General features: G+C 53.2%; 1 protein-coding gene across 1 annotated transcript; it reads right to left on the reverse strand.

Annotated features, from left to right (window-relative positions):
* Positions 1-286: 286 nt before the first annotated feature.
* On the reverse strand, positions 287-16,067 carry LOC104383531 (excitatory amino acid transporter 5). Its single transcript, XM_086627553.1, has 11 exons — positions 15,891-16,067; positions 13,692-13,771; positions 10,861-11,073; positions 10,083-10,125; positions 9,137-9,359; positions 5,675-5,774; positions 5,253-5,486; positions 3,567-3,761; positions 2,725-2,859; positions 551-650; positions 287-424 (listed from the first exon to the last, which is right to left on the reverse strand). Exons 1-11 carry the CDS (start codon positions 16,065-16,067, stop codon positions 287-289), a joined length of 1,638 nt encoding a protein of 545 aa, XP_086483679.1.
* Positions 16,068-16,529: the final 462 nt, after the last annotated feature.

Consider the following 16,529-nt stretch of genomic DNA (forward strand, 5'->3'; position numbering starts at 1 on the left):
GAAACCTTCAAATCCCAGCTGCTTCGGACAGCCAGGGCAGCGAGGTCACAGCTGTGTCCTCGCTTGCAAGGAGGAGATGTTTCCATTCCCATGGGATGGCAGAGCCGTGCTGCTTGGGTGCTGTTTGGGTGCTTGCTGGAGACTCCCACAGTCTTTGAAGGATAGAGAGGATTTTTCCACTTCTTATGCCAGTTAAGGCCTTTATCTTGCCCGCACATCCATGGACAACGTTCCCAATGTCTGTCGAGCACCAAGATCCCATTCCTGGGAGCAGGAATGCTGTGATCTACACCTGGCAGATGTTATAATGAACTCCCGTCTGATCGAACAAAGCTTCTTCGATCATTTCAATCATGCTGTCTTTGGGATGCAGCTGTGAGGTCTCCACAGGAGGAAACGTGTTTGTGTTGCATACTGGATCTTGCTGAAAAAAAAAAAAAAAAAAGAAAAAATACAATTTTAATTTCTGAAGCGAGCACATGCGTTGTGTCTGTGCACTCATTGTATCTCCTGCGTTCCCCCGCTGCTCTCCCAGACAAGCTCTACATACCGTGGGGGGCTTTGGGGCAAAGTCTTTCTCACAGACGTGTGCGATGATGCCAGCAGCCAGAGCATCACCGAGGACGTTGGTCATAGTTCGAAATCGATCCCTAGATGAGAGAGAGCTGTGAGGATGCGGTTGGTGGCCACAGCCAGCATGCCCAGGGTCTTCTACGGCTTTGAAATGTGTCAGCCTCCATCCCTGAGGTCACTACCACTGGTTTTGCTAGTGGCAGGTTGAGACAAGTGCAGTATTGTTCTTGAGGATACAGAGATGTCTGTGTGAGCCCGGTACCGTGAAGGCAGTGTGGCTTCTGTTGTCTCATCGTGCTTGTCTTAGTGTGTAGATCTGCCTGTGCTACTTCCCAAATGTAATAATTTTCCCTCAACGTGGGGCTGAGCTGTCTTGGTGAGTCATAAAACTCCTTGAGATGCCTCTCGGGGAGAAAATCTCGTTTATCCAGGCAGCTGTCATGTCATTAGACCCTTGGGGAAGGTGATGGTGTTGGGTACCCGGTGATGCTCAAAGATTGAGCTCGTGTTGTGTTGTGATTTTACAAGCTTCACTTTAAAATTTAAATCTCCTTTCCTGTGAAAGGATGCTGCTTCCTCCCTGTCCAGGATGGCTGTTAACAACAAATCAGCAACTCACGTGTCAATTACGTAGAAGTCTGCGTCTACTCTGTACATTTTTTCTCCTGGCTAATTTGCTTCGGTTTTATCTTAGTGTTTAAAATGGCACATTTCACAAACTGCATATGTTCGACTTCTGTTTGTGACAAATGCCATCAAGCATCAGTTTTTGCCTCAAGATCAGTCTGGTCTTCATCCATCAAGATGAAGATGGTCTTGTTGGAAGATAGGACTTCCTTGGTGCTGGATGCAGACCTTTGGAAATGTCATCCGTACCTTTGGAAACTCCAGTGATGGTTTAGTTCTGGTGGCATATGGGTTCAAGAGAGAAGTTGCCTTATGAAATGCAAGAGGGGGGGTTGCTATACTTGTTCAAGAACTGTCTCATTTTCTGCCATGGTTTAGTGTGCAACCAACTCGTACATTAACTTGGTGCTATTTTGATGTCTCCTTTCTACTTCTTAATTGGGAAAATGCCCATGTTTCAGAGGTAGAACCAGCAAACTGGATGAGCACATATTATAAATAATTACCAGTAGATTATGGTTTATTATTGGTTTCTCTGACTTTTTCCCCCCCACCCCGGAGATCGTACTTTTTTCCTAAAGAGTTGCATGTTTCCACCCCTTTTGTTGCTCTCTTGTTCTTATTAGCATCTTTCTGGCCAATTCTCATTTCTCCTTGTATGAATCCAGATACTTTTCACCCTGCCTTACCAACCTTGTTCCTCTTCCAGGGATAATATTCCACAGAAACAAATACTTCCACATCCAGAAGGTCGCTTTGACTCTTATACTGTCCATCCTCCTCTGTTCACAGAGTGGACAGCTTGGAGAAGATTAGGACTTGAGGTATTTCTAGGGAATGTGTTAACTAGCAGCCTTACACACTAATGCTTCATGAAGACAAGACTATGTACCTCTGTTCCTCCTTTTGTACCTCTCGCTACAGAGGACAGTAGCATCCTTTTGATCTCTTACAAGTAGAAGGCTGGGTTGGATGAGGCTTTGAGCAACCTGGTGTAGTGGAACGTGTTCCTGCCCATCACAGGGGGGTTGGAACTAGATGATCTTTGAGGTCCCTTCCAACCCAAACCATTCTGTGGTTCTGTGAAATGTCTGTATGTTTCAGAAAGATACGTTTTGTTACTTATTTGAGACCTCCAACAAAGATGTGTTGTACAATCAAATAGGTATTTAGATAAAAGACCAGGACAAGCTGATATTTCAAACTGGAGGGACCTTACTTGAGAGAGTGGCTGAATACCATCACCACTTCTTCTACATACAGTCCTTAATGAGGCACTGGACAGTGACGGGCACCTCGGAACAGAATCACCTCAAATCGAGCCCTCCTTTAGGAGACTTTACCTCCAGCTATCATGGGTGATTTCCACAAAATCATTGGAAAATGAAGAATCTCCCACGTGGCTCCTGCCCATGTTCTGCGAGCCCTTAATCTCTCTTTGCCTCCATGAGAGGTGCTTCAAGTACATCCCCATGGATTGGCACTTGGCACCTGCTGGTAGCATTGCGTCGGGAAAATACTTACAGAGCCCAGTCCACCGCGATGATGAGCGTGATGTCGTCGGTCGGCAGCCCCACGGAGGTCAGCACGATGACCATCGTAACGAGTCCGGACTGGGGGATCCCGGCTGCCCCTATGCTTGCTGCTGTCGCTGTGATGCTGCAAAGAGAGGCCAGCTGCGCAGTTACTGTGGGTGTTTCTGGGTTTGGTTTTGATTTAAAAAAAAAAAAAAAAAAAAAAAAGCAGCATGTGTGCATGGCAAAGTTGGCTGTTCCTGTATAGGATTGGATTGGATCTGGCTTCCTCCACTTCCCTGATGCCATCCTGAACCCCTGCCTGTGCACTGATGGCTGGGGGCTTGCAGCAGCTGCTCTTGGCTTTGTGCTTACACAGCACCTTTCTGCGGTCCAGTGGAGGCAGCCCCTGCGAAAAATTGCTAAATAATTGCCACTGTACTTACTTATTTTTATCTAGATGGGTGCTTCACTTCCCTGCTTATAAAACGAGGATATTCCATTCCTGAAGGGGAGTAAATTAGATCTGCACAGACCCCTCTGTGCCAAGCTAACTCGTTCCCACCGTGGGTGTTGCCCTGCTCTGGCCGTGCTGCCAGTTTGCAGTCTGGCTTCTGCCTCCGGGCAAAGCCTTTGGTTCTGCAGCGAATTCCGTGGGCGCAGAGCCGAAGCTTTCCCCGGAGCACAGCGCGGGGGGCTGCTCAGCGCGGGGGGCTGCTCCGCGCGGCGCCTTTCCCTGCTCCCCGTGCAGGAGCAACCGACGGGAGAAGCGTGAGAGATTGGTGTAAGGTCTATAAATACAAATAGAGGAAAAAAAAAAAAAATAATTCGCTGCTGCAAAGAAACATTCACCTGATGGTTATAATCTGGCCCAAATCCAAGTCGTACTCGTTGACCTGAGCGATGAAGATGGCGGCGACGGCTTCGTACAGCGCCGTGCCGTCCATGTTGATGGTGGCACCGACGGGGAGGACGAATCGTGCCACGCGTCTGTCTATGCCGTTGTTTTCCAGGAGACACTTCAGGGTGATGGGCAAGGTTGCCGAGCTGCAGAACAAGAGACAATCAGTAATTCCGTCGTTTGCGTTGAGCTTTAAGAGTAGGAATCAACGTAACGGTGTAGAAATACAAGTCCTCCTGAGGGTAAAAGTTACACAAATTTCTACAGATTCAAAGTTTCTTCAACTTGTGCTACCTGGGGAACGTAATTAGCCAAGTAGTCAGCTGCTGGCTGCAAGATAAACCCCTTGTATGAACAGCTCTGTGTGATGGTGACGGCCCTGTTGTACCTCCCTGGTACCCACGTTGATCCTGCAGCACCTCGAACGTTGGCACGGGGCAGGATCTGCCACCGCTGGGCATGCCGGGGTCCAGCTGGACCCTCTTGTTCCTCCTTCACGCACACGAGGAGCAGCTGCCGGAGCGCTTGCACCCCCCTGACCCCTCTCTCTTGTTTGTCCCGCGCGAAGGTAGGAGCTGTCGCACGGGAGATGGGTTAAGGACGTGGAGGAGGAAGACTGGGAAAGAAACATGGAAAATAAGTCGATGGATTGCGATAGGGTCTTGGAGGCAGAGATGCTTTTCTGAAAGGAGCTGGCTGCGGTGCGTAACACCTGGGACAGACCACGGGGCTGGGACAAGGAGCAGAGAGGAAGAGTTCCCGCCGTCCTCCATGTATCCAGCACGTAGAGCAGAGAGGAAGGAAAAAGCCTGATGGAGACAGAGCTGGAGACCCAAGTTCAGGAGGAGATCAGGTAGTTAAGAGTAGCAGAAGAAACCCGCATCGGTGGGCGCTGGGGAAGGGAGGCACGGTCCTGGAGGGCTTTATTGGGATTACGTGAAGAAGCAACGTCAGGGAGGCCAGAAAAACCCTTTGCCTAGTCAAATGTTTTCTAAGAAAATGTTTTAATTTGCGTGGCTCCCAGAAAGCACGGTAGTATCTAATTTCTTCATTGCTGTAAAGAATGTTTTTCAATGAAAATAAAATAGATTAAAATAATATAAAATTATACAATCCTATCAAAGTAGACAACACTTTTCTTTGGAGGAATTTGGGATGCACAGGTGTTGATGTAAGATTTTCAGTAGAGTGTTCTGAAGAGCTTTTGATGTTTCCAATGAAAACCCAAGATCATAAGCCCACACTGCTTTACCAAGCACCTCCAAGAGTCCTATTTTGAATTCTTTGACAGAAACCTGACTGCAGCAATTGAAAGAAGCACACACACACACACACACACACACACACACACAAACGCTGCTGGTTTGCTCTGGGAAGACCCCAGGAGAGGGGGAACAGCAGAGCCACGTGAGCCAGCCGGGTCTGAAGATGCACTGAGGCTCTTGATGCCAAACATCCCATTTCCAACTAAAACTTGAAGCGATCTGGTTTCAGATAGTGCTGGAGCATAATTTTGCTTCATCTGAATTAAACCTGTTCTCCCACAGCTCGCCTGGCCGTACACGCAGCCACATCCCCCGCGACTAAACCAGATGCCTTCTCAGCTGTGTCGGCGTATTTCAGCCACGTTTTCATACCTGGAAGACGTGGCCAAGGCGATGAGCAAGGCTTGCAGTATCCCCTGGATGAAAGCAAAGGGGTTTTTCTTGGTGATGAGCGCAAAAAGCAGAGGTAACACAACGAGTCCGTGGATGGCCAGCCCTGACACTACTGTGATGGCATATAATCCCAGCTTCTGTCCTATAACCGATGGATCTTCCATCTCCAGGATCTTTCCAGCGATGAGAAATACAATGCCAAAGGGGAAGTACCTGCAAAGAATAAGCATAAAATATTTGTGAGGATGCAGCGATCGCTGAAGCCCCACGCGACAGTCGTTAGAGTATTTGGAACCGTTATGGTGTAGTCATACGAAAATAAATCCAGTGCTCATATATGACCGGCGTTACCGTTGGGTAGCGGGTAAGAAAATAACTGAATCCATCAAAAACAGATTTACCAAACTGCCATGGAGACAATTTTCATCACCGCTTCATTCAGGCACTGGCAGACGTTAACGAGCGGAGTTCCTCGCTCACCCATTTTTCCCAGGAGAAGTCCTGCAACCAAGCACATGGGTGTATGTTACTCTGTGTGTGTCATGCCGAGTGTCCTGAGGCTCTGGTGGTCGCAGAATGGGTTTCACTGGGCAAACTCGCAGCAGGTCAGAGTCGGTACAGATTTCCCGTGCTCTTACAGGTCACTGTGCTTGTCTGCTCAGAGCAAATCCAACCATCTGGCCTTTTTTCTCAAAAGAACCCCCACCAAACCCAAATCCAGGATTTGGACTGTTCCTTACATGGATAACTGGTAAGCTCTTCACTGCTCAGTACTGGAAAAGTCCCTTCACGAGGTGGATAAGCTGCTTTTTTGCTATTTTGTAATACAAGAATAAGGTAGGTCAGGAAACAAAAATGGTTGTGGGTTTTTTTTAAAGGACAGAGCTTGGTGGGGTTATGTACAGCTGAGGATGCGACAATATGTTGCTCTTGAAAGAGCCACGCACCGTATCTGCCACTCAGATTAACTTCCAAAGGGCAAACTCAAATTAACTTCCACGCAGACGGCTTTGGGGGGTGGCAACGCGTGTGGCTGTACGGGAACAGGTCAGGAAGGAGCCAACGGAGTTGCTTGGATACAGGCATTAAGCCTCCTGCCTTCATTCTGGTTTTGCTTTTGGTGGTGTTGTATTAACCTAATTCCAGTCTAATTTTCTGTTGAAGGAACACTAGGGCAGAAATACGTGAATGGTTAAAAGGGATTACGGTGCTTTCTGCTCTGCCGGCACAAAATTGGCCAGTGCTGAATCCCATGGCTCCCACTGGCAAGGAGGTTTCCCGGGTACTCATTGAGCAAAAGGAAAATGAGTCTTTGAGGATTTGCCCATCCAGTTCCCAGCCCGGTGCCTGCACTTTCTGCGTGGTCCTGTTAGCTAAAATAGTGCTGAAACACTGGACAAGTGTCTGCTTTAGCTCGGAAAAGAAGAATATAATTAGGATCTTGTGTTGTCCCTCTCATCCCTCTTCAGGGCTGAGGACTCCTGGAGACCCTTGGCAGGCAGTTGGAACTCTTGGCTCGCTCAGGAGAGGGACGAGATAGGATCATCTTTGCCAGGACTTTCAGAAATGAGAGAAGGCTTAAATACTGAAATCTCAGCTCTGTGGATATTCATCCGGTATTTGGTGACCATAACAGCTGTTTGAAAGAAATCCGGTTCTCTCTAGGTCCTACAGACAGCTGATTTGGAAAAGGCCACCCTAGCAAATGGACAGCTTCCTTCAAGTAACTGGAAATCTCTGCCCTTTTCTGGGTTTTGAAAGCAACAGGGATGTTTGGAGATGCTCAGTGTCAGTGGAGAGATCGCTGGAGCTGTGGGTCACCATCCACAGCAGAGACTCCCCAGGCAGCCAGCGGGTGCTGCATGGACACCCTGGTCTCAGTCCCACAGACTGTCTAATTTTGGTCTTGGACACAAACACCCTTTGCCAAGATCTCCTGGCCTCCCCCGCCTTGCAGCGAGGAGCTGATCCCTGTTTCCCAGGGCACAGGTGATCCCCATTTCCCAGGGCACAGAGCTCTTCCCTGTCCCTCTCCTGTTTTCTGTCGGGCAAACCTTGTTAATCCAACCTCTCCTCGCAGGTGAAGCTTCGTGCAGAGCTACGAATGCCCGTTTCCGAGCTGCCATCCCCAGCACAGGAGATGCTCTCCCGGTCCGCGGCTCCGTGGAGCTCTAATCCATCCCATGCCAAACCGGGGAGTGCAGCGGGGTGGCCGGGACTGGCTCAGGAGATCCACTGCTGCCTCCTACCCTGGCACTGATCCTCACTCCCACGCCGGCAGGGTGGTGGGGTGGTAATCTCGGAGGAGAAAAGCGGCTTCTCCGTGCCTGTTTGGCTGGGCTGGAGGAGGGCACGTGTCCGGGGAGCAGGAGCTGGGCACATTCCCTGAGCGTCTGCAGATGGTGCCGGTCCCTGGGACAGGGTTCTGCTGGAGGTGGTGGGATCTTTACGTGGGTCTGTCTCTGCCCGCTCTCGCGGTGGCCATCTCCTCCAGCCAGAGCTCTGTGGCAGCCGTTCAAACCACTGTGCCCGACTGTGGCGCAGCCCGGTGTGCCCCAGCGCCGTGTGCCTGCGCTGCCTCCACCCCTCAGATCCTCTAATTGGCTTTTGGGTTCCTTACACACTGAGTTCGAGCTCCTTGCCCTCACCTCTTAATCTACACCTAATCCTGCCCCCGTGCTCATCTCATCACCTCCTACTCTTTTCCATCCCGATTCGTCTGTTCGTTCTTGCTCAGCCTTGCGCCCAGCGTCCCGTCGTACACTTTGGGTCAGCTCCAAGTTCCTCCTCCCCATGACTTTCTCCTCTTTAAACCTTCCTCCTCCCTATCCTTGTTCAGCCTGGAGAAGAGGAGGCTCCGGGGTGACCTTATAGCGGTCTTCCAGTACCTCAAGGGGGCCTACAAGAAAGATGGGGAGAGGCTGTTCAGGAGGGCCAGTTGTGATAGGACAAGGGGTAATGGTTTTAAAATAGAGGGAGGTAGATTCAGGTTGGATATTAGGAAAAAGTTTTTTACCATGAGAGTTGTAGAACACTGGAACAGGTTGCCCAGAGAGGTGGTGGATGCTCCATCCCTGGAGACGTTCAAGCCAGGTTGGATGAGGCCCTGAGCAACCTGATCTAGTTGGAGATATCCCTGTTCCTTGCAGGGGGGGTTGAACTGGATGACCTTTGAAGGTCCCTTCCAGCCCTAACCATTCTATGATTCTATCCCTTAAACCTTCTTCCTCCCTGTCCCTTGCACGTGTTCTCTCTGTCCAACCTCTGCTGCTTCTTCCTGCCTGAAACCGCTGCCGAGCACCGTGTCCACGCGGGATTGCGAGCTGCTCAACGCAGGAAGCTCTTACCTTCTTCAGAAGGTTCTAATTTTCCATACGTTTGTGGCAGGTGCTAAGCCTGACCCAGCTTTCACCTGCTGCCTGCTCGGGGAGTTTGAGCGCTGCCAGTGTGAAGGGTTTGGGCCGTTTGGTACCAGTTGTGACCCAGGTAGCCTCTGAAAAAGTTACAGCTCACTTCAGGAGACTTCAGTAGAAGAACACCCCAGCTTACGTGAGGATTTGAAACCCTCAGGCCCGTGCTTGGGCTGCGAAGGCTGACAAAATCTGGGGAGAAAACAGCCTTCTCAGTGCCTAACGCCTGTTTTGGGCTCCGTTACGGATGGCACCGACAAAGGGCTCGGTCCAAGCTCCATGCTGTGCACGGTTCCCCGGGAACCTGAGCAGTTAGAGCTAAAATAACCTCATCCCTCTGAGCATCCCCACCTCGATACACAGCACGGTGGCCACAGCAGTTGCCCCCTGGGTCGCAGCCCTGCGAGCGGGTCGGGGAGCGGCGCCGAGCCCCGGTCTCTGCGGAGCAGGTACCTATTGTTGCCGAGAAGATGACGATTCCCAAGACGTTCATCTCGTTGCTGGTCCCCGGCAGGGTCCTGTAGGTCATCTCTGGTGACGGCGTCAGCTCGAGGAACACGGGCCGATGAATTTCAGGGTTTTCGTCGTCAGGTGCGAAGTAAATAAAACTGAGAGATTTCCCTGGGATCTTTGGAAAGCCGTGGGACTTCACCACCGGGACAAGAACAGTTCGATACTGGAACAAAAGCAAAGCAGTGAGGTTAGTGTCCTCTTGGCCATGGGCTCCATCCTGCTCTCAGCACCATCATGGGCCAGTTGGTCCTGGAGGTTCAAAGCTATTTTTTTTTCAGGCAGAGAAAGGCCGGTGAGAAGAAGAGAAGCAAGAAACCGGGAAGAGGAACTGTGGTTGTTCCCTGCAGAGCTCTGCACAGCCATCCTTGACCGAGGCTGCGCTTCTGTGGGCAGGCACGTGGCATTTGTGAGTCAGGTCCCTGCAGGATCCTGGTGCAGCTCTGGGTAAGCATGGTGGTCCTCGCAGAGGGTCCCCTTCACCCCCTCCCCTCTCCTTCTGGGGGCTTTACGGATGCTTTTCTAATGCCTTGAGTTTGCTCCTTTTCCCTTCTCCACCCTACCTGGCCCCTGGTCCACCCTAACCTTTCCTTCAAGCATTCCCTCCCCGTGCCTGCTGCCTGCCCACCCCTCTGCCTCTGCTCCCCCATCCCCAGGGGTGTCCCTGTGTGTCCATGCCACTGCCAGCACCCCCCCACCTTTGGGTGCCCACCCTGGGGCGAGCAGAAAGTGGCCAGGGAGCAGACAGGGTGGGGAGGGAGGCAGAGGGAAGGGAAGGGGCTCACATCCAGGCTGTGGGTGGGGAAAAGCCCCCAGACAGGGAGAACAGCTCCGTCTGGAGCTGAGCACCATCCCAGCCACCCGCGGTGGTGGGGCTGGGTGAACTCACCTGCTGGAACGAAGCTTCGATGAGGTTAGAAGGAAACATGTTTCTGTAAGAGAGCAACGGCGCAGGGGTTAAAGCGCGTCGTGAGATGCCAGGGAACGACCTGGGCAGCACCTCGGGTGGGCACGAGGCCGAGGGGAGGAACGTTACAGCCACCACCAGCCTGGTGTCCTCCGCAGGCTGAGGGCCAAGACAGGCTGGGAGGCGAACGAGGAGCAGGACTGTGAACCAGGCGTAAGCAGGACTTGCAGAAAGCTGGAGGTTGGGAGGGACAGCTGCCATCTCCAGCCCCCTGCTCGGAGCAGGACCAGCCGCAAAGCTGGAGCAGGATGCTCAGAGCCTTGTCCAGTCCATCAAACGCCTCCAGAAATGGAGGTTCTTCCCCAACCCCTGGCTCGGTGCTGCACCCCCTCCCCAGTTAAGGCTCATCCTCTGCTTTAATCCAGCCCTGGGCCAACTCCTGCCCGTTTGTACCTTGCGAAGCCCAAGGAGCTGCAGGGCTTGGCTGGGGCCGGAGATGGAGAACCGCTGTTCTCTGCTGCCGCACCCCTCTTGGTGGTGGCTCTGGGGGGAGAGCACTGGGGGTGACGGTGGCCAGAGGGTCGTGCAGTGGGGAGGTGAGCCCCACGTCGCTGGGCTGGAGGTACTTATGCCTGGTCAGCGTGGCCAAAGGGTCTCCCTGGAGATCTCAGTATGTCCTGGGAACTCAGTGCCTTGTGGGAAGATCTTGTCTGGGAAACACCACCGTAAAGTTGGCTCCTCCCGAAACCCTGTGATGTACCTGATTAAATCCAGTAACGCATCGGCGGAGCTGAGCACCACTTTCCCCACAGAGTAGTTGTCCTTCTGGGCAGCTGCACCGGGGTGGATGCTGACCACGAGGATGATCCCAATGGTCACTGCCATGAAGGTTGTCCAAAGGTAGTAGGTGATGGTGATGATCCCCATCTTCCCACAGGCCTTGGAGTCCATGGTGGCCAGCCCGGACATGAGGCTGCAGCAGAAAATTGTGGTCGGTGGCAGCTCCCAGAACTGCACAAGGTGCAGCTGATGGACAAAATCTCCAAGGTGGGAGAAGTTTCCATGGATATTTTTATAACCCATGCTTAAGGGCATCACCGAGCTCTTGCACGTTCACATGCCTGTGCCTGCAGGATCTCACACCCGGGACGGGCTTGTGGCAACCCAGGCTGGGCTGCGAAGGACAGGAAACACCTCTCTGAGTCCCCTTCCAAGGTTTGCCCATGTTTTCTGTTTTCTCCAAGGGATAAGAAGTAAATATTCTTAGTGTATTTTGACGGTGAATAACTAATGCTGCTCTTTTTTTTTTTTTTTTGATGATACTGTTCTCTTAACTCTGTCGCCCTGTGCTGCTGCTGTGTGTCGCCGTGAACAGCGAGGGTATTAGCAAGGTTTATAAAATCCTGGTGGGGATGGACTGCACTCCCCTGAGGAGATAGCTGCTGGTTCAGACTTCATGTACACGTAAGCTTTCCTAAGAAGTAGCCCATAAGCTACTTTTAAACAAAACTGGATTAAAAATAGAGAGGGTTTTACAGGCTGCACCCGCGGGCAGAGCTGGCACTGGGGACAAGTGGCCCATCGACCCCCGGGCGGGACGTGATGGAGATGGAGGCTGTGAGGGTGAATGCCACCTTGGGGACACACAAGGGATGGGTGGGTGAGGTGGTGGGCAGCGCACAGATCCCTTCCAGCAGCCTCGTGTCCGGGAGGAGCGAGACCCTGGGAAGCTGAAGAGAGGCCACGAACGCAGTGCGGAGGTGGGTGACGCTTTCCAGCGTGAGACCTGGGGAGCTCCAGAGCTGAGCCCCAACCCAGACAAAGCCCCAACTCCAGTTCTGGAGTCCCCAGCATAAGAAGGACACGGACCAGTTGGAGAGGGTCCAGAGGAGGGCCACGAAGATGATAAGAGGGCTGGAGCACCTTTCCTATGAGGACAGGCTGAAAGAGTTGGGGCTGTTCAGCCTGGAGAAGAGGAGGCTCCGGGGTGACCTTATAGCGGTCTTCCAGTACCTCAAGGGGGCCTACAAGAAAGATGGGGAGAGGCTGTTCAGGAGGGCCAGTTGTGATAGGACAAGGGGTAATGGTTTTAAAATAGAGGGAGGTAGATTCAGGTTGGATATTAGGAAAAAGTTTTTTACCATGAGAGTTGTAGAACACTGGAACAGGTTGCCCAGAGAGGTGGTGGATGCTCCATCCCTGGAGACGTTCAAGGCCAGGTTGGATGAGGCCCTGAGCAACCTGATCTAGTTGGAGATATCCCTGTTCCTTGCAGGGGGGTTGGACTAGATGACCTTTGAAGGTCCCTTCCAGCCCTAACCATTCTATGATTCTATGAAATCCCCAGAGCTCACCTGGTCCCCGCTGGGATGGCGCATAGAGGGCAGATGCCGCTTCACCGTCATTCAGTAATTAAATAAGAAAAAAAACCTAATTTGATTCAACGTGGAAGAAAAATCCCGGGAGGCCCGTGCAGACCCCGTGCCTGCAGGACGGCGAGCGGCCAGCTGGGACAGCCGGGCATCACTGAGCGGCGAGGGGGGCCAAGGGCACCCCGAGGGCGAAGGAGGGCCCGGGCAGTGCAGCGGGGAAGGGGGTGCGAAATATGGGAGGGGAAAGGCAAGCAGGGGCTGATGGCGAAAGGCGAAGCGTGACCACGACGGAGACCACACTGCTCCCGAAAATAAACCAAAGGCAAACAGGACAGCAAGCGAACGGTGAAAAATAGAGAAGCAGCATGTCCTCAAGGGAAGGAAGAGCTAATTGTTTGGGTATTTCTAATGAGCATGTGCCAGTGATTGTTTGAAATATGTAAATCATGGAATCATGGAATGGTTTGGGTTGGAAGGGACCTCAAAGACCATCCAGTTCCAACCCCCCTGCCACGGGCAGGGACACCTTCCACTACACCAGGTTGCTCAAAGCCTCATCCAACCTGGCCTTGAACACTGCCAGGGATGGGGCAGCCACAGCTTCTCTGGGCAACCTGTGCCAGTGCCTCACCACCCTCAGAGGGAAGAATTTCTTCCTTAGATCTAATCTGAATCTACCCTCTTCCAGTTTAAAGCCATTAAAGTAAAAAACTAAAAATCCATGTAAGCCTTTCAAGACCTTGCTTAGACTTCAGTGTCACTGTCAGCTCTGTTTCTTATTTCTAGGTCTGGACGGGCTGATAAAAGCAGGATTGGCAAACCTGGACACAACCCTGAGAGATGCTTGTGGTTTCTACCTGAACTTTCTCAAAACCCTCTAAATAAGGAAATCTGCTTTGAGGTCAAACAGCTGTCCATCACCAACTGCCCACAGATGGTCCCGGCACCGCCCAAAAAGAAAGGAAACACCCCAGGAGGTGCAGGTTTCTGACCTGGGTGCAGGTGTCTGCCAAATCCAGATGAGAATTTGTCCCAGACAGTTGCTGGGAAATCATTGGGTTTGATGGATGCTGAGCCAGGGGATGCTGGGTGCTTGCTGGCTGCTTGGGGCTGGGGTTGTTCTCCCCCCAGGCAGTTTTGGGGTGATCCCCTCAATGGGGGATCATGATCTCAACATGATGGAGAGATGGTACTTTAGAAGCAGAAGATGATGTCTTACCTGGAGGTGATCAAGGGCAGGATCAGCATCTTCAACATCCTCATGAGGAGCTCTCCAGGAAAGGAGAAATACTGCTTCTCCTGCACATAGAGCAGAGCCGGTGTGTCAGGTGAGAGCTGAGAGGTGGACGCTGATCGTGGGTTAAGGGCTCAAACTTGATAAATTTGCCTTTTTCCCAACCAAACCCAGCTCTTAGCTTGGTTCCGAGCTGGCAGCCGTTCCTGTTTCTCTGGCTCATCCCTTACTGGGAGCTGGGTCAGGGATGGGAGATACTCTCCACATGGGCAGCCTGGCTGTGAAGCAGAGAGCGGGGTGCGGGGCTGGTCCCCTCCTAAAAACATCCTTGGGTCCATGACCCTGTAGGGAACCGTCCCCATGGCCCCACCACTGGCTCCTCAAAGTCCAGCTGCCACAGCCATGACCAAGGGAAGAGTCAGTCTGCAAGACCAGCAGCCACCTGGCCAGCATCCTTCCATCCATCCATCCCTCCCTCCTTCCATCCATTCCTCCCTCCCTCCCTCTCTCCCTCCCTCCATCCCTCCTTTCCTCCATCCCTCCTTCCCTTTCTCCCTCCCTCCCTCCCTCCCTCCGTCCCTCCTTCCTTCCCTCCCTCCCTCCATCCCTCCCTCCCTCCTTCCTTCCATCCCTCCCTCCCTCCTTCCTTCCATCCCTCCCTCCATCTCTCCATCCACCATCCTTCTGGCTGCTGAGTTCCTTCCATGCCTCCAGCCATCCATCCCTCACTCCATCCATCCATCCATCCATCCATCCATCCATCCATCCATCCATCCATCCACCTTCCCTCTCTCCCTCCCTGCCCCTGCCCTTTCACTGTGCTGCTCTAGAGGTGCCAGGGACAGATCAAAGCCAAGCAGGCACTTCTGGTTTCTCCAAAGAAACCGACGCCTCCGGCCTTCGAGGGATGCCAAAGGCAAACTATTAAACGCTCCGCGCTGCTGTCCCTGCGCCAACCCCTCCATGTGGCCTAAACTTGGCCCGTTTCCCCCAGGGAGATCACGGAGAGCGGAGCTGGGATGGCTCCAGCTGGGTTCAAGGAGCACTAAGATCTGAGTCAGCGGGATTCTCGGCTTCGTGACACTTTCCCATCGCGGGGACCCGTTCGGAAAGTGTCACGAAGCCGAGAATCCCGCTGACAGATGCTATTCCAGCTGCTCCTCCAGTGCCTCACCAGGACAAAAGTCTCAAATGGGGAGAAGTGGCTGTGGCAGGAGGGCAGGACAGGAGCGGGGCAGAGAACGGATGAACTCGGTGCATGGCAGGACGAGGGGCAGGAACCCCCCGGGCTCTGCCAGCCTCGAGCGTGGCGTGGGAGGCTCCGGGCTTTGGCGGGAACACGCACCAGGGTGCAGGGTGATTACACCCAGCTTCAATTAAGTAACGAGATCATCCCCGGGGCGGTGATGCTGAAGGGCGTAATTGAAGTGACAAGACTTTGTGAAATCCTTGAGGGTGACGCGGGGATGTTCCAGCACCCGCCAAGCTCTCCCCAAAGCAGCATCTCCCCCTCAGCCTGGCTGAACATTGAGGTTGAGCCACAGCCAGGATGCCTGATGCCATAAAAACCACCCGGATTTTAGTGCAGTGGCATTTAACGCTCGTGGGAAGCGCTGAGCGAACGTGCCTTTTAGGTGCGTTTTCTCCAATGCTTTTGTCTCCGAGGGTTCTCGGAGGAGGGTGAGCCCTGGAAGCCCCCCAGGTTCTCCACCAACTCCGTATTTATTTGCTGGGCCTTCTCTAGAGAAGCAGCCCCCTTCTCCGTGCAGGTGGGGAGAGTAACGGGAGGAGCTCATCCCTCGGAGCGCCGACGCTGCAGGGAGCCTGTTACTGAGCATCCAGCAGCTGAGCATCCCTTCCTTCCCCCCTTCCCCATCCCCATCCCACCTGGAGGCTCCTGTAGCCCCACGGACTCTGGGATGGACCCTCTCACTCCCAGTGGAGGGAGGCAGGGTTTGTCCTGCAGCTTGTTGGCAGCTTTTTGGTCAAAAAAACCAATAAAATAAAGAAGTGCCATAGGGAGAAACCTGCCATGAGGGGTGATTTTCTTGGGCAGGAGCCTTTGATTTTGGGGCTGTGCCCATCTGGGGCGTTGATGGTGATGTCTTGCTGGCACCGGGGCCCGTTGCCCCAACTGCCTCATTCCATCCCCCTCACTCCCATCCCTGTCCCGGCCGGACTTACCAGCTCTGTCAGCTCCAGTGCCCGCAGCAGGAACCCCAGGAGGCAGCCGGTGGCAACCGACAGCATCGACAGGGTCAAGAGGCCATTTTTACGCCAGAAAGCCCGTACCCACTTCCAGACACGCAGGAAGGTCACGGACAGCGAGTTCAGCAAAGCTCTCCTGACCTGCTCCCACATGGTGGTCCTCAGCCGCCCAGGCGATGCCCCTCGGAGCAGCCCCCGGCCCCGTTCATCGCCCCGGGGTACCACCGCGCCGCTGGACCCTGCCCTTTGCCAGGAGCCCAGCGTGCTGGCTGCTAAATCCCCAGGACCAAAAGCTTCGGAGCTATTTGGGAGCCTTTCCCGTAATGGAAAGTGACGTCTTCAACTGGTTAATCTGGGCTTGGCATCCCGCTGGTGCTGGTGCCGAACCCTCGCAGGTTAACCCTCCGCTCCCTGGGGTCGGGGCCGCGTGCTGCAGGCGGAGAGCAGGGATTCAGCCCCCCAGTTCCCTTCCCATCGCAGTTTCTGATCCAATACCAGAAACCCCAGCTGAGCCGCCCCCCGCCAGCTCTGCAGGGAAGCTGCCCCACGGCCACGGGCTGCTGCTGGGATGCCTGGTCAATAACCATCACTGCCCACAATATTTTAGAGTGTTGC

This window comes from Tauraco erythrolophus, chromosome 28 (genome assembly GCF_009769465.1).
Source record: "Tauraco erythrolophus isolate bTauEry1 chromosome 28, bTauEry1.pri, whole genome shotgun sequence".
Taxonomy (NCBI): Eukaryota; Metazoa; Chordata; class Aves; order Musophagiformes; family Musophagidae; genus Tauraco; species Tauraco erythrolophus.